Source organism: Vipera berus (assembly GCF_964194415.1).
Source record: "Vipera berus genome assembly, chromosome: 2".
Classification (NCBI taxonomy): domain Eukaryota; kingdom Metazoa; phylum Chordata; class Lepidosauria; order Squamata; family Viperidae; genus Vipera; species Vipera berus.
The window spans coordinates 10,458,213-10,481,061 of NC_138203.1; the positions used below are offsets into that span (position 1 = coordinate 10,458,213).

At 48.2% G+C, this 22,849-nt stretch overlaps 1 protein-coding gene across 3 annotated transcripts in view; it reads left to right on the top strand.

Annotated features, from left to right (window-relative positions):
• Positions 1 to 22,849, top strand: part of CNTFR (ciliary neurotrophic factor receptor) — a gene marked incomplete at its 3' end in the record, with an annotated part of 353,983 nt that overhangs the window by 319,889 nt on the left and 11,245 nt on the right. For all 3 annotated transcript variants that reach the window (XM_081319297.1, XM_081319298.1, XM_081319299.1), the window contains exons 5-7: positions 3,332 to 3,449; positions 5,566 to 5,732; positions 14,528 to 14,691. In XM_081319297.1, the coding sequence (XP_081175423.1) occupies positions 3,332 to 3,449; positions 5,566 to 5,732; positions 14,528 to 14,691 (449 nt within the window). The remainder of the gene's footprint in view (positions 1 to 3,331; positions 3,450 to 5,565; positions 5,733 to 14,527; positions 14,692 to 22,849) is intronic.

Genomic DNA, 22,849 nt, shown 5'->3' on the forward strand with positions numbered 1-22,849 from the left:
ATATTGCTTCACAGTGCTTTACAAACCCCTCTGAGCAGTTTACAGAGTCAGCCTCTTGCCCCCAACAATCTGGGTCCTCATTTGACCGACCTCAGAAGGATGGAACGCTGAGTCAACCTTAAGCCGGTGAGATGATAGCGGTCTTCCAATGTTTGAGGGGCTCCTACAAAGACAAGGGGGTCAAACTACTTTCCAGAGCACCAAAAGGCAAGACGAGAAACAACAGATGGAAACTAATCAAGGAGAGAAGCAACCTGGAATTAAGGAGAAACTTCCTAAGAGTGAGAGCAATCAACCAGTGGAACAGCTTGGCTTCAGAAGTTGAAGGTGCCCCAACCCTGGAGACTTTCAAAAAGAGACTTGGACAATCACTTCTCTGAAATGACATTATAGGGTCTCCTGCTCAAGCAGGGGGTTGGACTAGAAGACCTCCAAGGTACCTTCCTACTCTATTATTCTATGTTCTGTGACTTATGAGCACATCTGAGCTTGATCTGAAAGGGCAAGACATGGGTCTCAATGAGGGCATTGCAGCCCAGCCCACCCCCGTTGCTGTAGCCAGGCATGAGAAGGGCCGCACGGGGCACACTTGACCTCTTGATCTAGGCTTGTAATTATTGGGGATGGTTTGTGGTTCAGCCTGTGGTAGGAAGACATTCCTTCTCCTAACTAGTGGGGGTCATGTGAAGCCATCAAGTGGATGACTGTGTGAGCAGAGTAGCTTGCGACTTAGATTAAGAATTGCTATGTGGAATAACTTAATGTAGGACCCTCCCCCCACAAAAGAAGCCCTCCTCTTTTGGGGGGAAAATAGCATCTTCTGCTCTTCTCTCTGGAAGACTTAACTAAGCCCCAGGTGGAGTCCTTGGTGCTTTCTGAGCTTGGCGGTTTTCTTGTAGATGTTTCATTACTTGACTAGGGAATATCATCTAGTGCTAGAAGGGAGTGGGGTTTGTGGAGAGAAGGATGAGGATGAGGACAAGAATTTATTTTTTCCATTTATATCCCGCCCTTCTCCGAAGACTCAGGGCGGCTTACAAGCTTAGCAGTAGCCTTCATTCTATGTATATGCCTGCTTATTAGGGCTTTCGCCCCCCCAAGCGGCATTATTACAAAGTCAGCTTAATTGCCCCCAACAATCCGGGTCCTCATTTTACCTACCTCGGAAGGATGGAAGGCTGAGTCAACCTTGAGCCTGGTGGGACTCGAACCTGCACTAATTGCAGGCAGCTGGTGTTACTTAAGGAGGCATTAGCCCACTGCTCCACCAAGGCTCTGATTGTGGGGTCCTTGGCGCTCTCTAAGCTTGGCTGTTTTCTTGCAGACGTTTCATGACCCAACTAGGGAACATCATCAGTGCTAGAAAGGAGTGGGGTTCGCAGAGAAGAGGAGGAGGAGACGAAGAAAAGGAAGATGAGGACGAGAATGATTGTGGGGTCCTTGGTGCTCTCTGAGCTTGGCTGCTTTCTTGCCGACGTTTCATTACCTGACTTGGGAACATCATCAGTGGTAGAAGTGAGCTTTCTGTTTAGTTATAGTGGCTTGCCCTGTCAATGTCGGTGAGAGTGTTGTTTTCTTCTTGGTGGTTCCTTGATTAAGCTGTTGTTTATTGTTTGATTGTTTGTCTGAGTTGGTAGTTCCTTGATTAGGTTATTGTTTTCTGCTTGATTGTTTGTCTGGTCTTAATCCCTGCTTATCTGGGTTTTGGCTGCCAGACAGGATATATTCTGGTCCTTTTGTTTGCTTCTGAGCTTTTTTATTGTCTCTTTTGAATGGTGTCTAATCTCTATTTATTTCTTTGTGTCTATTGATGGCTGATTTGCCTGGAAATGCCAGGCTTCCAGAAATTCCCTAGCATTTTGGATTTAGCTTGATCTAGGATGCTCACGGTTTCCCAGTTGAAACTATGGTTGAGTCGGTCCTTCTGCTGTGCAACAAAGAAGTCTTTGGACTGCTACCGTATTTTCCGGCGTATAAGACAACTGGGCATATAAGACGACCCCTGACTTTTGAGAAGATTTTCATGGGTTAAAAAGTCATCTTATACGCCGGAAAATACGGTACTTGGTATTCACAGATACCATGAAATACTTACTCTCCTTGTATTGTGCTTTCATCGGGTGTATATTTATATTTGATTATTTTAATGTTTGTTTATGCTGTAAGCCACCCAGAGGCACATAGAAATGAGATGGGCAGAACATAAATTTAATAATAAATAAAAATGGGTATGTTCTGCTAGTCTTCCGCCTGTCTGTCCTACATGGTGGTTGTTACACTTCAACCCTGAGTTACAAACATTCTCTTCTATCAGCCACCCCAACCCCAAAGCCAAGGCAAGCGGCAGACGGTCAGTTGTGTTGCTTCTTGGAAGGAAATGAAAGTATTCTCAGTTGCAGCCAACAGAGCCTGGAAATTTGACCTCTCTCTCTCTCTCTCTCTCTCTCTCTCTCTCTCTCTCTCTCTCTCTCTCTCTCTCTCTTTCTCATTCTCTCATTTTCTCTCATTCTCTTCTTTCTCTCATTTTCTCTCTTTTTCTGTCTCTCATTCTCTCTGTGTGTGTCTCATTCTCTCTCATTCTCTTCCTCTCTCATTCTCTCTCTCATTCTCTTTTTCTTTCTCATTCTCTCATTTTCTCTCATTCTCATTCTCTTCTTTCTCTCGTTTTCTCTTTTTCTGTCTCTCATTCTCTTTCTCTCTGTGTCTCTCATTCTCTTTCTCTCTCTCATTCTCTCTTTCACTCTCATTCTCTCTCATTCTCTTTTTCTTTCTTATTCTCTCATTTTCTCTGTCTCTCATTCTCATTCTCTTTTTTCTCTCTTTCTCTCATTTTTTCTCTTTCTCTCTCTCTCTGTCTCTCATTCTCTTTCTCTCATTCATTCTTTCTCTCTGTCTCATTCATTCTCTCTCTCTTTCTCTCATTCTCTCATTTTCTCTCATTCTCATTGTCTTCTTTCTCTCATTTTCTCTCATTTTCTTTCTTTCATTCTCTTTCTCTCTTATTCATTCTCTTTCTCTCTGTGTCTCATTCATTCTTTCTCTCTTTCTCTCATTTTCTCTCATTCTCATTGTCTTCTTTCTCTCGTTTTCTCTCTTTTTCTTTCTTTCATTCTCTTTCTCTCTTATTCATTCTCTTTCTCTCTGTGTCTCATTCATTCTTTCTCTCTTTCTCTCATTTTCTCTCATTCTCATTGTCTTCTTTCTCTCGTTTTCTCTGTCTCTCATTCTCTTTCTTTGTCTCATTCATTCTCTCTCTCTCTCTCTCTCTCTCTCTCTCTCTCTCTCTCTCTCTCTCTCTCTCTCTCTCTCTCTCTCTTTTCTCCCCACACAGCACCGCCCCGGGAGCCCAGTTTGATGTGCCGCTCCAACAATTACCCCATCGGCTTCTACTGTAGCTGGCACCTGCCCAGCCCGACCTACATCCCCGACACCTTCAACATCACCGTCATGTAAGTCGGGCTTTGGATGGACAAAGGAGAGTAAGCCAAGATCACAAACCATCATCCGGTGGGAACAAGGAGAGAGGTTCCTGGTGCAAATCCCTTGGGGCTTGGTCTGGTCTCCTTTCCAGCCATCTGGGCCTTTAGCCTTGAACCCCAGACCGAGAGGGGTGGGGGCAGGGGACAAACCTGGTCCTGCCAAGGGGGCTCATTTCATACTGAGGGCCAATACGTGGTTTCTAGGCCCGTGCCTCGGCACGCCTATTTTCCAATGAGACAGGAAAATCATTTTATTACCATTTATTCAGAATATTCTGGATTCCTCTCATTCAGACAGGGATGCTCCATCCTCGGCTTTCATTCTCTTTTATAGTTAAGACATCAAAGGAGAACTAAAAGAATAATATTGATTGGACAGGACAAAAGTAACTTCCCCTTTGCCTAGGAAATCAGTTACATGGAGTCAAACATATTACATGAAGCAACACGCGGGCATTCGTTTGAATGAAGTCTGACGAAAGCAGGGGCGTAAAATTTAAGATGTTAATTGGGGGAGGGGAAGTCATACGGTTGTTTGGAGAGACAAGCCAGGTACCAATTAGCTCTAACAAGCTTTCTCTTCTCAGAAGACACACTCCAGACATCTTATTAAAACAAACCCGGCCTCACCCTATCCTGACCTGGGGAACAAAAGCAATTTTTTATCTTTTTAGTTTAAGAATGTTAGAAGTTATCCATCCATCCGTTCTACATTCCCCCTCGGCAATGGCTGAATAAACCATTAACACCATTTAAAAAGAGAGAAAAATAAGTCAGATTAAAATACAAAATCACTATCTTAGTTAGCAAGTACAACAATACTGTAAAGTCCAGGTTGTTGGTACTACAAAGTCCATCCTCAATAGTTAGATGCATCCTAGGAAGCCAGACCTTGCGGGGGGGGTCTGTGGGGGGGGGCAAATCCAGTTTGCGCGTCTCCAGTCAGTTGGAGGTCCAGAACCTCAGATGTGCAAAATGGTTGCAACCACAGAATTACAGGTAGTCCTTGACTTACGACCACAACTGAGCCCAACATTTATGTTGCTAAGTGGGACATTTGTTTACTGAGTTTTGCTCCAGTTTACGACCTTACGATCTGCAGTGATTCACTTAACGGTTGTTAAGGTTAGTAACCCGGTTCTTAAGTGAATCTGGCTTCCCCATTGACTTTGCTTCTCACAAGGTCGCAAAAGGGCATCACTTGATCCCGGGACACTGTGACTGTCATAAATACTGAGTCAGTTGCCAAATGTCCGGATTTCGGTCACGTGACCCTGGGAAAGCTGCAACAGCCGTAAGTGTGAGAAGCAGTCATAAGTCACTTTTCCCAGTACCGTTGTAACTTTGAACAGTCACTAAGCGAACTGTTTTAAGTTGAGGACCACCTGCGCAGCTGAGGAAGGTTTTTCTGAATGTTTTTCAGGGAGCTACCCTGATCTGGAGCCTTAAAGTTTTCTCTTCTAGTCTTTAATGTGTTATATAGCCTTACTTTAACAAAACGTTTACGATTATGACCATTTTTATGGTATTTTTGGTGAGCCTCCCGTAGCTGTTAAGGAAATGGAGCTCCTTTCCTAAATCAGATAAATCAACAAAGAAAACCTGGTTAACAAGATGTAGTTCCGGACTTCGCATGACAAGCTGTGCCTCAGGAAATAAAGTCTATCAGGGTTTCTCAGCCTCGGCAGCTTGAAGATGGGTGGACTTCAACTCCCAGAATTCCCCCCCCCCGCTGCTGCCAAGTGTGCCTGGCTGAGGAATTCTGGGAGTTGAAGTCCACAAGTCACAAAAGGGCCAAATTTGAAGACCCCTGCGCTAGACCCATATGAGAAGGGCATAAGTCCCTTTCCCACAGGAGGAGTGGGCCGGGGGGGGGGGGCAGCAGAGGGTTGCCAATGCTGGAGGGAGCACCGAGATGTCTGATGTGGGGGGGGGGGGTTCCCTGCAGGGGGGCCCACAACAGGGTGCAAACAGTCCAGAGGGCAGCCATTCAATTGGGAATGGCAGTTGTGCCCCTCTTTTGCATGCGTATGTCTCCCTGAGGTCCACCCTGACGTCTTTTTCTTGCCCCACCCCCCCACCCCAGACATGACTCCCAGGAGATCGTCTGTGAGAAGGACACGGGGCCCAAAAACAGGTGCTACATCCGCTACCCCCACCTTTTCTCCACCAAAAAGTACAAGGTGATCCTCATCGTCACCAACGCCCTGGGCAGCAGTTCCACCAGCATCTCCTTTGATGAGTTCACAATAGGTAAGTGCAACGGGCATCCCCTGCCCCATTTCAGAATAGAATGCAGAATAACAGGGCTGGAAGGGACCTTGGAGGTCATCTAGTCCAACCCCTTGCTCAGGCAGGAGTCCCTATACCATTCCAGACAAATGGCTGTCCAGTCTATTCTTAAAAATGTCTAATGTTGGAGCACCCACAACCTCTGGAGGCAAGTAGTTCCACTGGTTAATTGTTCTCACTGTCAGGAAATTTATCCTTAGCTGTAGCTTGCTTCTCTCTTTGTTCAGTTTCTATCCATTTTTTTTTCTTGTCTTGCCTTCTGGTGCTTTGGAGAATAGGTTGGTCCCCTCTTCTTTGTGGCAGCCCCTCAAATACTGGAACACCGCTATCGTGTCTCCCCATGTCCTTCTTTTCATTATTTTATTTTTATTTATTTTAATTCCATTTATATCCCGCCCTTCTCCGAAGACTCAGGGCGGCTTACAAACTTAGCAGTAGCCTTCATTCTATGTATATGCCTGCTTATTAGGGCTTTCACACACACCCCAGCGGCATTATTACAAAGTCAGCTTAATTGCCCCCAACAATCTGGGTCCTCATTTTACCTACCTCGGAAGGATGGAAGGCTGAGTCAACCTTGAGCCTGGTGGGATGCGAACCTGCACTAATTGCAGGCAGCTGGTGTTACTTAAGGAGGCATTAGCCCCCTGCTCCACCAAGGCTCTTAAACTAGACATGCCCAGTTCCTGCAGCCATTCTTTATATGTTTTAGCCTCCAGTCTCCTAATCATCTTCGTTGCTCTTCTCTGCACTCTTTCCAGAGTCTCAACATCTTTTACTCTTGTGGCAACCAAAACTGGATGCAGTATTCCAAGTGTGGCCTTAGCAAGGCGTTGTAAAGTGGTATTAACACTTCACGTGATCTCGATTCTATCCCTCTGTTAATGCAGCTTAGGACTTCATTGGCTTTCCTTCCCTCCCACCCCAGGAGCTGACAGTTAGAACAATTAACCCGTGGAACAACCTGCCTCCAGAAGCGGTGAATGCTCCAACAGTGGAAGTTTTTAAGAAGAGACTGGAGAACCATTTGCCTGAAATGCTATAGGGTCTCCTTCTTGAGCAGGGGGTTGGACTAGATGACCACCAAGGTCCCTTCCAGCTCTCTTCTTCTGTTATTTTGAGATCCTTTTAGAAGGGGCTGGGATGAGCAACCCCCTTCCAGCCAGTTCCTTTCTGGATTCCCCAGTGGGAAGTCCCCTGCCTCACAGCGTGTCCGAAGAAAACATACCAACCTACCAGCCAAGTGGCAAAGAGGGGACGTGGTTTTTACATCTGTCCTCCGCCAGCAATTAGCCAACAACTGCGAGGAAGAGTCACGCACCATTTCCATTCTAAATTGCAGCAGGAAGAGACGGGGGGGGGGCGGGTTGCCTTGGCATTTTTGCTGCGTCTCCCTGCACAGGGCTGCTGAAGTCCCATCTCTGTCCCGGGGTGGGGGGGAAAATGGCTCACTTAATGACACCTTGGGATGCAGGGGGTGGGGGGAGGGGGAGGCACTGAGCTGAAATGGCCAGGTGCTGGATACAGGTAGTCCTCAACCTACGACTGCAATTGAGCCCCACATTTCTCTGGGGGCTCCAGGATTCTGCAACCGTCATAAATATGAGTCAGTCGTCAAGTATGTGACACCACCAGCAGAGCCCGGAAAAGGGGGATCAGGGACGGGTTTCCAAGAAGTTATCAGGCCAAGGGTCTATCAAGGATCCATTACGTACATTAACAGAATGACACTGGGAAGGGACCTTGGAAGTCTTCTAGTCTAACCTCCTGCTCATGCAGGAGACCCTATGCCAACCTTTGGGGCACCAAGGACCTGTTTCATGGAGAGAGGTTTTTTTCCATGGACCAGATGGTGCGTGGTTTTGTGTGCTGCCTGCATCCCACAGATGGGGCTTTGCTTGTTTGTGCAGACCGCTTGCTGGCATGCCGCGGTCCGGTACTAGTCCACAGACCGGGGGGGGGGGGGTTGGGGACCCCTGCCCTATACCACAGGTCTGCAACCCGCAGCTCCAGAGCCGCATGCGGCTCTTTCAGCCGTCTCCTGCAGCTCCCAGTCCTCTGCCATGTGCAGTCCCACCAAAAAAAAAGTGGGAGTAAAAAAGTTCAACCGATCAATTCAAATATGCAGGGTAGGTGCACATCTCGCCTTGGCTCCACTCTTCAGTCAAACCCTGTTCTGCGCATGTGCGCATGTACGCGCATGCGCACACATTTTTTGCGGCTCCCAGTTTTTCCTTTTGTGAGGGAACCGGTTCCAAGTGGCTCTTTCACTGTTTGAGGTTGCTGACCCCTGCCCTATACCATTCCAGACAAATGGCCCTCCAATTTCTTCTTTAAAATCTCCAGTGGAAGAGCACCCACGACTTCAGGCGTTGTGTTTGGGACGTTTGAGAAGGCTTTGCAAGTGTGACTTTGTGGCTGGCAGGGAGTTTGTGTAAGCCCTCTTGCTGGATCCTGGGCTGTGGTGTCACCACGATAAAGGCGAACGCAGCTTTGACAGATGGTGTTTGCGTTCTTGATGCAAATGCAGCAGGAGACAGAAAGGGAATTCTCCAGCCCCAGGTTTACTAATGGGAGCCATGGGCAAATTACAGAAAGCAAACACCCAGCATTAAAAATGTAACATCCTGACGGTGTTAATTATTCTCCACATCAAAAGCCATCGGGGCAGATGCTACTGCTGCTGCTGCTGTTGTGTCATGTGACATGCAGATGATGAGCTAAAATATGCCAAGGGAGATATCTGAGCATCTTGGAGTTTCAATTGCTGTGGGGGCAGCACGATGGGGTTCTCTCTCTCTCTCTCTCTCTGGGCCCCACACTATTTGGAGGTTCAAGGAAAGTATGGGAACCAGACCAATGGGGGACGGTGGGCAAGGAGGCACCAAGGGGACAAGAAGGAAAACCAGATGGGGCAATGGAGACGCCAGGCAAGGGACAGAACTCACCAACCTGAGCTGGAGGATGAGGCCAGTCGCTCTTGGGTCAGAGATGTCCAATTTCCTTGTTCCGTGAAGAGCAGCTGTCACCCCAACAGAAATGCTGGTGGGACCCATTTTCTGCTCGCGTTTCTGGGACCTTCTCTGCAGGATCTCCAGGCAGAGTCCTTGCTTGGCAGTAGAGCTGAGAAGTTGGCCCAGGGTTGGCGAGCTGCCGCTGCTCCTAAGGCCATCCCAGATTTCCATCCCCTGCGGGCTCCAGTTCCCCATTCTTCTCTGCCTGATGGGACCATTCCAAGTTTTCTTCTGCAGAGTTCGTGATAGGACTGGCTGACAAGAGTCACCCAGCCAGCTTTCATGCCTAAGGGGGCACTAGAACTCACTGTCGCCTGGTGAATGGCCCAAAGTCACCCAGCTAACCTTCGTGCCTAAGCAGGGGGTGGAGGGGGGGGACATTCAAAACCAGAGCACGTCCACTCTTGCAGTGAATTGGGTGCTCGATAGACCCTCGGCCTGATACCTTCTTGGAGACCCACCCCTGATCCCATTTTGCTTTTTCACCCCACCCCCACCCCTGCAGCCCCCTCCCCGGAACACTCTCCTCCCCACGCCTGCATGGCTGCCCTCCAACAGAGCCCTCTGTTTCCACCGGAAGGCCTCCACCTCTGTGCAGCTCAGTGAAACCAGAACTGGAGTGAGATCAGGGGAAGCCAGGTTAGCCAGCTTCACACAGTACCTGCTGGGGGAGCAGCTGGAAGAGAGCTGCAGTTTGCAGACCTTCCCTTTCTCGGGGTCTTCTGCTGGGCCAGCCCGCCTTTGAGTCCTGAGGCTCAGAACCGCCTCGGCGCTCCGTTGCAAAAGTCTGGGGCCCTTCAGCTTTGCTCCTCAGGAAGAAAGACCCCCCCCAAAAAAATCCTTGCATTTAGGATTTTCTTGATGGAACTGGATCTATGAACTCTTTGAAGGGAAGATGGGGTGGCCTCCTGATTTTGCAGGCCAGGCCTGGCTCTGGAAAGGTAGCAGAGGTGCATCGGAGAGCCTCTTCCGGCTGTGCCTTGTCCCTGAATAAGGCCCACAGGTGTGGGAAGGAGGGGAGGGAGGGAGGGAGGGAGGGAGGTTGGTTCTTCTGATGGAAAGAAGGGATGGAAGGAGGAGGGGAGGGAGGAGGGAAGGAAGATTCTTCTGACAGGAAGGAAGGAAGGAAGGAAGGAAGGAAGGAAGGAAGGAAGGAAGGAAGGAAGGAAGGAAGGAAGGAAGGAAGGAAGGAAGGAAGGAAGGAAGGAAGGAAGGTTCTGACAGAAGGAAGGGATGGAAGGGGAGGGGGAGAGGGAGAGGGAGAAGGGAAGGAAGGAAGGAAGGAAGGTTCTTCTGATGGAAGGAAGGGATGGAAGTGGGAGGGGAGGGAGGGAGAGAGGAAGGAAGGAAGATTCTTCTGACAGGAAGGAAGGAAGGAAGGAAGGAAGGAAGGAAGGAAGGAAGGAAGGAAGGAAGGAAGGAAGGAAGGAAGGAAGGAAGGAAGGAAGGAAAGAAGATTCTTCTGACGGAAGGGAGGGAGGGAGGGGAGAAAGAGGAGGAAGAAAGGAAGTCAACCTAGCAGAGATAAAGTTTATCCTGTGGCCATTTCTGTAGATTTTATTTATTCTTGATTCTCGATGGTTTAGATTTCAAAAATTATAAATCAAAAGAATTTAAAAACCAACATGGAACGTTAGGACAATGACGACATCCACAAAATAAGTTGTTGTTGTTAGTTGCGAAGTCGTGTCCGACCCATCGCGACCCCATGGACAACGTTCCTCCAGGCCTTCCTGTCCTCTACCATCTTCTGGACTCCATTTAGGCTCACGCCTACTGCTTCAGTGACTCCAGCCACCTCATTCTCTGTCGTCCCCTTCTTCTCTTGCCCTCAACCTTTCCCAGCATTAGGCTCTTCTCCAGTGAGTCCTTCCTTCTCATTAGGTGGCCAAAGTATTTGAGTTTCAACTTCAGGATCTGGCCTTCTAAAGAGCAGTCAGGGTTGATCTCCCCTAGGAGTGACCGGTTTGATCGCCTTGCAGTCCAAGGGACTCGCAGGAGTCTTCTCCAGCACCATAGTTCAAAGGGCTCAATTCTTTGGCGCTCAGCCTTTTTTATGGTGCAACTTTCACTGCCATACATTGCAACTGGGAAGACCACAGCCTTGACTATACGCACTTTTGTTGGCAGGGTGACGTCTCTGCTTTTTAGTGTGCTGTCTAGATTTGCTATGGCTTTCCTCCCCAGGAGCAAGCATCTTTTAATTTCTTGGCTACAGTCCCCATCTGCAGTGATCTTGGAGCCCAGGAAAATAAAATCTGTCACTACCTCGTAAACAGGTACAAATACTTCAAAGGTACAAAACTGTGTTGATTAATCAACCAATGGTAAACAGGGCCCTGAAGACTTTCCCAGCCCCAGCTCCAGGTACATAGCCAACTTTTTAAAGCTTTGAGAAAGGCTAGCAAGGTTGGGGCCATTCTTATCTCCAAGGGCAGATTATTCCCTGGCGAGGGGCTGCTGCAGAAAAGGCCCCACCTTCCGTTCCCTGCCAGCTGATGCTGTGTGGCTGATGGGTTCTGCAGCAGGTCCAGCCTGCTGGATTACCTGCTGGGCAGGTAAAGGTTCCTGTATAAAGACAGTCCCTCAGGTAACCCAATCCCAAGCCATGCAGGGCTTCAAAGGTGATAGCAGCTTGCGAAGCAAAACTGAATGTTACTGCAGAAGACCCACGTGAACTCTGCACGTGCTCCAGGTCCTCTCTGGCTACTGGCCAAATGGAAGAGGCTCTTTCAGGTGGGGGGGCACCAAGGCTCACCTAGAAGAGGAAGGGAGGGGTCCTGGGGGCAAATTAAAGACCAAACAATGTCACATTGACTTTTCTGGATTCTAGTCCATGTCATGGTCTATGCAGGTAGTCCTTGACTTATGACCACAACTGAGCCCAAAATTTCTGTCGTTAAGTGAGACACTTGTTAAGTGAGTTTTGCCCCATTTTACGACTTTTCTTGCCACGGTCGTTAAGTGAATCATTGCACTTCTTAAGTTAGTCACACGGTTGTTACGTGAGTCTGGCTTTCCCATGGACTTAGTTTGTCTGAAGGTCGCAAGAGGGGATCACATGACCCCCGGCACTGCGACCATCATAAATATGAGTCAATTGCCAAGTGTATGAATTTTGAACTTATGACCTTAGGGATGCTGCAACGGTTTTAAGTCTAAAAAACGGTCATAAGTGATGATGTAACTTTGAACGGTCACCAATGAACTGTTGTAAGTAGAGGACTAATTTGTAATCTGTGAGATGTTGACCAATAAGGACTTGGTTTTCAAGATGGGCGGAGAAGCAGCAGCCCTTTCGTACAAATTCCTAGGAAAGGGAGTTTTGCAGTCCGTTGTCATCAACAAACAAGGGAGAGTTTGAAATTGGGGTGGGAGGGCAGCGTGCCTGACGCCCACGCCTGCTTGTGTTCTCACACGCACAACAGGCAAGCAGGATTGTCAAAGGACCCGGGGGCTCTAATGGAACAATTTCTATGGCATTTGACACTCCCTCTTTCATATTTTCCTGGAAAAATAAAAATCTTTCTCTGGTGCTAAAGGGCTCTGCACATTTGACCCAAATAACATCTCTGAGAAGAAACACCCCCTCTGGAAATCATGGGGGGGTTCCAAGGGGGGGGCAGCGTTTGGGCAAAGGAAGGCCGGGAAAGTTGCCCTCTCATTGTTGGGAGCTTCACCATAGCAGTCAGCACGTAATAAATAAAAGCCATAATACAGTAATATAAATAAAAATACAAGAGTGTTTGTTGAATAAGAGGGGAAGATATAGAGATAGATAGACAGGCAGATGATATTAGACAGGCAGGCAGGAGATATTAGATAAGAGAGAGAGAGATAGGCAGGTAGGTAGATAGACAGACAGATGATATTAAGATAGATAGATAGATAGATAGATAGATAGATAGATAGATAGATAGATAGATAGATAGATAGATAGATAGATAGACAGATGATATTAGATAGATAAGAAAGATAGGTAGGTAGATAGATAGGCAGATGATATTAGATGATAGATGATAGATAGATAGATAGATAGATAGATAGATAGATAGATAGATAGATAGATAGATAGATAGATAGATAGATAGATAGATAGATGATATTAGATAGATGAGAAAGATAGATAGGTAGATAGGCAGATGATGTTAGATAGATAGATAGATAGATGATAGATAGATAGATAGATAGATAGATAGATAGATAGATAGATAGATAGATAGATAGATAGATAGATAGATAGATAGATGATATTAGATAGATGAGAAAGAGAAAGATGTCAGCCGTCATACATACCTGCACACACATTTTCAGGTGTTGCAACTAGTTGTTATTAAAGATAAAAAGATACCTTTCAATCTTTGTGAGTAATTCAACAACAAACATTTTATCCCTTTATATTCTACATGGTAAATATTAAGAAAGGAACAGAGTGAGAGCCAAATTTTTAAATGTTTTTGTTTATTTACTAAATTTATATTAGTGACTCTGGGAGGCTTACAAAACAATAAAATTCCTGAAACCTTTTTGGTTTTGGTTCCCCCCCTAAAACAACCCATTTTATATCTTCCTAACGATTGCAGGAGGAGTACGACTTTCACATTTCAGTTTAATCCAACCTGTAAACGAAATTCCACACTCCGAGCCAGCTTTGTTCCAGATGGTTGAATCCTTTCAAGGCACCTACCAACAAAACTCTTCATTGCCGTCTTTGTATTTTTGCTGGTTTCTGCTCAGCTGGGCAGCTTCAGTATAAATGCAAGGAGACCGTAATGCATTTATATAGAGCTCCTTCTTTCTCCCTGCCAAAGCTTAATTGGCCTCTGGGCCGGGCCCTGTCAGTCTGCACAGCCACAAAGAGAGTCTGGATTTCTGCAACACCCTCAACTTGATGGACCCAAAAAAACGGAGAGGAGAGAATTTTTGTAGCTCAGAATAACAGAGTAAAAGTGGGAAGGGACCTTGGGGGGTCTTCTCTAGTCCAGACCCCTGCTCAAGTAGAATACCATTTCAGTCAGGTAGTTGTCCAATCTCTTCTGGAAAACCTCCCGTGTTGGAACACCCACAGCTTCTGGAGGCAGGTTGTTCCACTGATTAATTGTTCTAACTCTCAGGAAATTTCTCCTTAGTTCCAGGTTGCTTGTCTCCTGGATTACTTTCCATCTGTTGCTTCTTGTTCTGCCTTCTGGTGCTTTGTAGCAGGGGTCACGCAGGACCGGGCCGTGGCCCATTCAGAACTGGGCCACGGATGCGGCAGGCAGGCACACAAACACAGGAAGCTCCACTTGCCCCTGTGTGAGTGGCAGGCATGCACACCCGCCACTTCTGCAAATGGAGTTGCACGCTCACCCACTGCACAGACGAAACCATCCCCACTCCCCCCACCCCCACCGCTGGTCCACAAAGCCCTGGAAAGGCTGGGGAGCGCTGCTTTGGAGAACAGATTGACACACACACCCCCACTCTTCTCTGAGGCAGCCCCTCAAATATTGGAAGACTGCTATCATGTCCCCCCTGCTCCTTCTTTTCACTAGACTAGATATGTCCAATTCCTGCAACCCTTCTTCAGCTCAAGGTTGGACTATGGAATCCCTCGTGCTCTCTGAGCTTGGTGGGTTGGGGAATTCTGGGACTTGAAGTCCACAGGTCTTCCAGTTGCCAAGGCTGGGCACCTCTGCTCTTAAGTGATGCCCCTGAACCTCTCACCACATTTTTATTCTCCTCTTTCGCTTCCTTGAACAGTAAAACCAGATCCCCCAGAAAACGTGATCGCAAAACCGATCCCCAACAACGCCCGGAGGCTGATGGTGACCTGGCAGTACCCTTCTTCCTGGCCGGATCCAGAGTCCTTCCCTCTCAAATTCTTCTTGAGATACCGACCGCTTATCATTGACCAGTGGCAGCACGTGAGTGTCCCGCCTCTCCCCACCCCGGCTTTCCTTTTAGGGTGGGGGGCTGCAAAGAGCCAGAGGCTTGGCAGAATGCATGTGGGGGGGGGCAGCACTTTGTTTGCACCCTGGGGCATCTTGGTGGGTATTCAACAGTGGTGACGGGGAGGGGGGGGCTTCCTACCGATTGGAACGCTTTTAAAAAGAGCATCCAAGTTCGTCTGGCTGGCACAAACAGGTGGTCCTCGACTTACAGCCATTCATTTAGTGACTGTTTGAAGTTACAACGGCGCTGAAAAAAAGTGACTTAGGGCCATTTTTTTGCACTTGCAGCACCCCCAGGGTCACATGATATAAGTTCAGGCAGCTTGGCAACTGACTTGTGTTGGTGACGGTTGCAATGTCCCGGGGTCACATGATCCTGTTTTGCTACCTTCTGAAAAGCAAAGGGGGAAGCTGAATTCGCTGAACAACCGTGTGATTCGCTTAACAACTGCAGTGGTTCACCTAACCACTGGGGCAAGAAAGGTCGTAAAATGGAGCAAAACTCATTTAACAGCCTGTTGTGATTCAGGGTCAGCCTGTGGGTTCGGCAGTTGGGTCGGACGACTCAGAGGAGGAGGGGGGTGTTGAAGACCTTGCTGAGGGGGTTGAAGATCTTGCTGATGATAGCCCCCAGCCAGGCCCCTCCCACTTGGTCACCACAGAGACCCAGCTGTGTGAGCCTGACAGCGTGGATGAAGATGACCCACAGCTGGCCCTGTTCAAGGACGCCCGACGCAGGAGGCAGTCAATTAGGAGTAAACAGAGGAAGGCAATGGGGCTTCTCGGAAGGAGGCAGAGAGAAGCCACGCCCTAAACTCTATATAAGGGGAATGTGTGGGGAGGGCTGGTTTGCTGAAGGCAACCGCTGGGATAGTTCGTGTTTCTTAAAGCTCCTGTTTCTTGGTTCGTCTCTTGTTTGTTTTTGTAGTAATAAATTTGGCAGGCGTAATTCCAGCCTCTTGCCGTTTGTAAAGGGGTTGCCTTTTCTGCAGGGCCGGTAGCAGGCTGGTACAGAACACTCTGGGCTCCAGAGGGGTGTGGGGGGGTGTGGATGTCTGTGTCTGTCTGTGGGTCTGTGGGTGTGGGTGTCTGTGTGTCTGGCTGAGGAATTCTGGGAGTTGAAGTCCATGAGTCATAAAAGGGCCGGGTTTGAAGACCCCTGGTTTACAGGGAGGCAACTGATCAGCTGTCTGCAAGGAGTATAAATCCTGCCATTCCCCACCACCCAGTCAAAGCTGAAAAAGCTTCTTGGATGAGAAGCGAAAGGTCTTCAAAGAAAGAACAAGAAAAGCACTTGCGGGAGGGACAACCATGACCTGGGATGGCTGAGAATCTCCCTTGACAAATGGAAGGAATGTTGTCGATACCACATGCATCACAGCATCATCCCCAAATGATGCAACAGGTGAAAAGTGCAACATTCCTTCCCTTTGCCTGACCCTGTTATGTCCTGACCCACAGGTTCCGTTCAGTTTGTAAACAGTCTCCTCCCACAAATCAGCAGAGAAGAAGGTCAGGAGCCATGGAAGGGGGGGAGTGAGGCTGATTTAAGCAGCCCCTCTCATCTGGCCACAATTGCTCACATTTTGCGAAGTTGCAACTGGGCCATGGGGATCTTTGGGGTTTCTCAGGGCAGGTGTCTCTTGCTTTCTAGCCTTCCCCACCCGCCCCCCACTTCAGAACCGCCGCCTGCATCAGGAACAGACGTGGAAGTGGGGCCCTCCGTCCCCAGCCCTCGACTTAGGGGGCAGGGAAGCAGTGGCAGGGACCCCCCGCCCCCCCGGGGGGCAGTTCACTGGGACTGAGGAGCAGGGAAAGGTCCCAGGTTGAAGGGCGGGCGCGGGATGGGGCAGGCAGCCTCCCCTGGACCGGACCGGGTGGGCCGCGTCCCCCTTCTCTGGACGGAGTCCACACCCCACCCCCCCCAACCCACAGAGAGCCTTGGTGGAGCAGTGGGCTAATGCCTCCTTAAGTAACACCAGCTGCCTGCAATTAGTGCAGGTTCGAGTCCCACCAGGCTCAAGGTTGACTCAGCCTTCCATCCTTCCGAGGTAGGTAAAATGAGGACCCAGATTGTTGGGGGCAATTAAGCTGACTTTGTAATAATGCCGCTTGGGGTGTGTGTGAAAGCCCTAATAAGCAGGCATATACATAGAATGAAGGCTACTGCTAAGCTTGTAAGCCGCCCTGAGTCTTCGGAGAAGGGCGGGATATAAATGGAATTAAAATAAAAAAATAAAATAAAAGTTGCGCCTGGCTGCCCCCCACCCGCCTGTCCTTCCCTCTCCCGGGGCTCTCCCGGGTCTGATTCAGCTTCTCTCTGCCTTCAGAAAAGGGCTGTTTGCAAAGGGAGGGGGGGGCTAAAAAGCTGCGCTGGGGCCCCTTGGGCCCTTCCCCAGACCAACGTGCTTGTCTGTCTCACACACATACACACACACACACCCATTGCATCTCTCCACCCCACCCCACCCCCATTGCATCTCTTCGCCAAGCCCGGCGTCCTCCTTCCGAGCCGGCGGCGGCTCCAGGCGGGATGAAGGTACAGGTTGCAGCCCCGCCGCTTCGGACGCTACTCAGCCGCTGCCCCCCCCCCTTCCTCCTCCTCCGCCGCCGCAGCCTCGACTTGAACCGGTCTTTCCCGTAAGCGAAAAGCCCTTTCGATTGCTGGGGGGTGGGGGGTGGGGGGGGTGGAGATCCTCCTTTCTCTGCAATTTGCTTTCCCCCCCCCCCCGCTCCACTTAGAGATGTGAATGAATAGCTGCGCTACAGGTTCGGTAATTCCCAGCTCTGGGGGGGGGGGTCACTCGGGGCGGAAGACCCGAGAGCTTTTCCCCGGATGAGAGATCAAACCTCAACTTTGGACGGGGCGGTGGCGGGGGGGCGGGGAGAGGCAGGTGCCCCACGTCCAAACTAGAGAGGAGAAGGTTTAAGCAATTCGGTATTATGCCCTAGCCTTGGATGTGTTTTTTTTTAATTCCATTTATATCCCGCCCTTCTCCGAAGACTCAGGGCGGCTTACAAGCTTAGCAGTAGCCTTCATTCTATGTATATGCCTGCTTATTAGGGCTTTCACACACACCCCAAGCGGCATTACTGTATTACAAAGTCAGCTTGATTGCCCCCAACAATCGTTAATCAGTCCCTGCTAAAAAAATCCCTCTTTGCTAAGAACTTGGGGTGGGGGGCGGTGGGGGGCAGTCTAGGACCTTCACCCTCAAGTGACTGGTGCATTAAGATGACCCCTCCGCTCCAGAGAGAAAACAGTGTTTGTATGAATGCACAAAGGGGGAGGGCAAAAATCAGCCTGGGAGTCTCCTGTCTCTGTCTTTTGTGTGTGTGAGAGAGAGGGAAGGAAGGAAGGAAGGAAGGAAGGAAGGAAGGAAGGAAGGAAGGAAGGAAGGAAGGAAGGAAGGAAGGAAGGAAGGAAGGAAGGAAAGATTCTTCTGACAGAAGGGAGGGATGAAAGGAGGAAGGAAAGAAAAGAAGGAAAGAAAAAGAGAAAGACAGAAAGAAAGAAAGAGAGAGAGAGAGAGAAAGAAAGAAAGAAAGAAAGAAAGAAAGAAAGAAAGAAAGAAAGAAAGAAAGAAAGAAAGAAAGAAAGAAAGAAAGAAAGAAAGAAAGAAAGAAAAGCTGGACACATCTGGAATGGTAGAGGTGTCCAGCTTGAGCAAGCAGTTGGACCAGAAACATATCAAGCAACTAACTTAGAAGTAAAGAGAAATTTTCTGACAGGGAGAACAGTGGAGCAAATTGCCTCTGGATGTTGTGACTGTTCCAACACTAGAGGTTTTTAAGAAGAGGTTGGACAGTCATTTGTCCGAAATGGGTCTCTTAATTCAAGCAGGGATTGGACTAGAAGACCTTCAAGGTCCCTTCCAATTCTCTTATTTTGTTAATCTATCCATTAATCAGCTGATTAATTAGTAGAACCATTTGCCTTCAGAAGTTCTGGGTGCTCCAACACTGGAGATTTTCAAGAAGAGATTGGACAGCCATTTGTCCGAAATGGTATAGGATGCATCGTGCCGAAACCGTGCCCGCCCCATTGCCAGCAATGGGAAAAAAGTCGCGATACGTCGTAACACGTCACGTGACCTTGCGAGTTTGACGCCCTTAGTATAGGGTTTCCTGCCTGAGCAGGGGGTTGGACTAGAGCAGGGGTTCCCAACTAGGGGTGCGAGACGATATTCCAGGGGGTGTGAAAACTTGGGTTTTCAAAATTACAGTGTATATGCATAATTCATTGCCGTTATTTCAAACTTTTGTAAGGGGTGCGAGAATATATCAGAAGCGTTCTAGGGGTGGGGGGTACAGAAAAGGTTGGGAGCTGCTGGACTAGAAGACCTCAAAGGTCCCTTCCAAGTCATTTATTCTGTACACTAAGGCAGAGGTCCCCAACCTTTTGGGCCCCAGGGACCGGTCCCGTGGAGAGAGGTTTTTCCGCGGACTGAAGGGGGCGTAGTTTCTCATGCTATCGGCATCCCAGACTTCGCTTGTTTCTGTTGACCAGTTGCTGACATGCCACGGCCCAGGACCGGTCCATGGACCAGGGGTTGGGGACCCCTGCACTAAAGCATCAGCCAACCAAGCCCAATTAGTTGGCACCTTTCTCAAACGGAATCCACATCGCTTCCGTTCCATAGAACAATCGAATGCACCCAATTTGTGCATCGGGTGGATGATGGAGTCCCCGCCCCATACCACCTTCCATGCCAAGGCAGAACTTCTTAAGAGCCCCCAACCCATGGGGGCATTCGACACCCAGACAGGCAGGCTGGGTCTCGGCTTCCGTGAGGAAGATTGCTCATCCTTCGCTTCTGCCTCAAAATTTTCCTTCTTTCCCCCCCCCCCCACAGACTTTCCTGTTCTGTCTCTTCAAACACCCGCCATTAAATATTTAGGGCACCTTTTCTTTTTTCCCTGGCTTTTAACTTTGTAATTCAAGCCAGATTGCTTCCTCCTCCTTCTGCTTCACCATCAGCTCTCCTAATGCACTCAGATGTTGGCTTTAATGGATTACCTAGGATGCAACTGGATACCTTTGACTAATGGATCACTAATAGCCTGTTTCTATTTTGCAGGCTCCTTTGGTTAACTCAACCCCCATCCACCCACCCACCCAGTGCCCACCTCCCATCTTTGCATCCTGGGCTCTCACAGGTGTTGCCAATCATGCAGCCTTCCAGCCCTCCCCCCAGGAGCCCCTCTCACCTGCCACTGCCCAGGAAGAACAGAGCCCAACATTTCTGTGGCTAAGCAAGACAATGATAAAGCGAGCTTATCGGCCCCTTTTACGAGCTTTCTTGCCAGAGTTGTTAAGTGAACCACTGCAGTTGTTACATGAATCTGGCTTCCCCCTTGACTTTGCTGGTCAGAAGGTCGCAAAGGGGCACTGAAAACCGTCATAAACACGAGTCAATTGCCAAGCCTCTGAGTTTTGAACATGTGACCACGGGGGTTGCTCTAACAGCTAAGATAAGATAACCTTTATTGTCTTTTTTTTTTTACTGTGGGCACAACGGCACACATCAGAAATGAAATTTAGCTGCCCACTCTCAAAGTGGAACACATACATGACACACACCTAACCATACTATATACACATATGTATAGACCCACACCCCTACATATACATAGCAAATAAATATTAAATACTGTCCATCTTGAACATATAATGGAAGGAGGAAGTTTGGGAGTTCACAAGGTTAATGCTGTACGAAATGAAACTATGGTTGAATCTGGTTGTTCTGCTACGGATACCACAAAGCCCCCTCCTCCCAGAAGGGAACAAGGAAAACAGGTCGTGAAGAGGATGAGTAGCGTCCCAGACAATCTTGCTCAAACAACGCTTCTGTGCTATGTCCTGGATGGGAGGGAGGGAACTGCCAATGATCTTTTCGGCCATCCTCACCACTCTCTGCACCACCTTCCTGTCTGAAGCAGGGATGCTTCCAAACCAGACTGTGATGCTGTATGACGGGATGCTCTCGATCGTTCCCCTATAGTGTGGAAAATGATCATGTCACTTTTTTCAGTGATGTTGTAAGTTTGAACAGTCACTAAATGAACTACGGTAAGTTGAGTACTACCTGTACTTTATTTATTTGGTTAAGTGTGTTTAGACACACAAGGAATTTGTCTCCAGTACAGAAGCACTCAATGTACTTGCAAAACAGAAGAAGAAGAAGAAGAAGAAGAAGAAGAAGAAGAAGAAGAAGAAGAAGAAGAAGAAGAAGAAGAAGAAGAAGAAGAAGAAGAAGAAGAAGAAGAACAGCAACTGTACAGCCAACAAAAGGGAAAAGTCAAAAATAATAAATGGGATAAATACTAGTACTGCAGCCACATCCTGTGGGTTAATTAATATCCATACACATTAGGCAAAAAAACCCCTTAGTTGTAGTTGTATTTTGAGTCCTTGGTGCTCTCTGAACTTGTTTGTTTTCTTGCAGACGTTTCATGATCCAAACTAGGTAGCATCACCGGCGCTAGCGAGGTTAGCACTGACTATCAGTAGAACTGATGAAATTCCCTAGTTGGGGTCATGAAACATCTGCAAGAAAGCTCAGAGAGCACCAAGGACCCCTCATTTCAACCCTGAGCTACAAATATTCTCCTTTATTAACACCATTGTATTTTGTCAGTTGCGAGAATTAGGTGTTTAGCAGAGTGATGGCAGGAGGGGGGGGGAAACACGTCCCTGTGTCTAGTTTTTGTTGTTTTGGCATGCAGTGCCCTGTAGCAGGGGTCCCCAACCCGCAGTCCGTGGACCAGTACTGGGCTGCGGCATGCCAGCAACTGGTCCGCACAAACAAGCAAAGCCCCATCCACGAGATGCAGGCAGCACACAAAACCACGCACTCTCCCGTCCGTGGAAAAACCTCTCTCCACAGAATCGGTCCCTGTTGTCCAAAAGATTGGGGGCCTCTGCCCTATAGAGCCATCCTGAAGGGGGGAGTCGAAACAGTTTGTGTCCATGATGCGAGGGGTCTGCAGGTATTTTCTCAGCCCCACTTCAAACCCACACAATGTATAGGTCTTCTATCAATGCTGGTTGCAATTATTCTTTCTGCAATCTTAACTACCTACCACCTCTGCACTTGCCGAAGAGGGCTGAAGGACATTCCTCTCATCTTCTTAATATTTAAAAAAAAAATTCACCCCATTTTTTTTTTACTCTACGTTCATAATGTGCAATCCTGGCCCCTCCTTATGTTTGTCTTACCGAGTGGGGTCCTCTGCTTATCTTAGACAGTTTTCTGTGTATTTTAGACTGTCAATTTTTTTTTCGTTCCCACCACTCTTAGAATAGATTCACTGAACGATATAAACAGATATGTGGGCCGTTTACCTGCTAATCTCACTCTTCAATTCTGAGAGCTTCTTCAGGTTGATTTTTTCTTTGTTTGTGTTTGTTTGAGGGGTCCTTGGTGCTCTCTGAACTTGTTTGTTTTCTTGCAGACGTTTCATTACCCTGACTAGGTAACACCATCAGCGCTACTGGACTGATGATGTTACCTAGTTAGGGTAATGAAAGGTTTGCAAGGAAACAAACAAGCTCAGGGAGCACCAAGGACCCTCATTTCAACTCTGAGCTACAAATATTCTCCATTAGTTTGTGTGTGGGGATTTTTTTGGGGGGGGCTCACAGCTCCTTGTTTGTGGGAGTAGTAGGCGCCCCTATTAGTCTTCCTTTATCCCACAGTCTCTCACAATCCAGATCAGACCTACAGTCAACAAAGCCAAAGATAACCCTTACATGTACTCGGTCTCTCCGGTCTCTCCGTTACCCATCCTCCCTCAGCTATCTGATCTCCTGTCTGTCTCTCGGCCTCTTCGGAGCATATCCTGTTCATCTAGTCTTCCTTTCTCCCTGCAGCCTTCTCTGAAATCTCCGAAGCGGAACATTAACTGCTGCTGCGGGAGGAGCGGGTGCAATGATGGCTAATTTGTGGGTGTCTTGTGTCTCCCTTGTTGGGTGGAGGTCCCTATCCCAATCTTTTCTGAGCTCTAGGGCTAGCTACTGAAAACTGAATATTAAAATATTATTGATTTTTTTTAAAAAAAAACCAAAACTGCAATTAGGCCAACAGGCAATGCAATACCAATTCAATTAGGTGGAGAAGAAATTGGA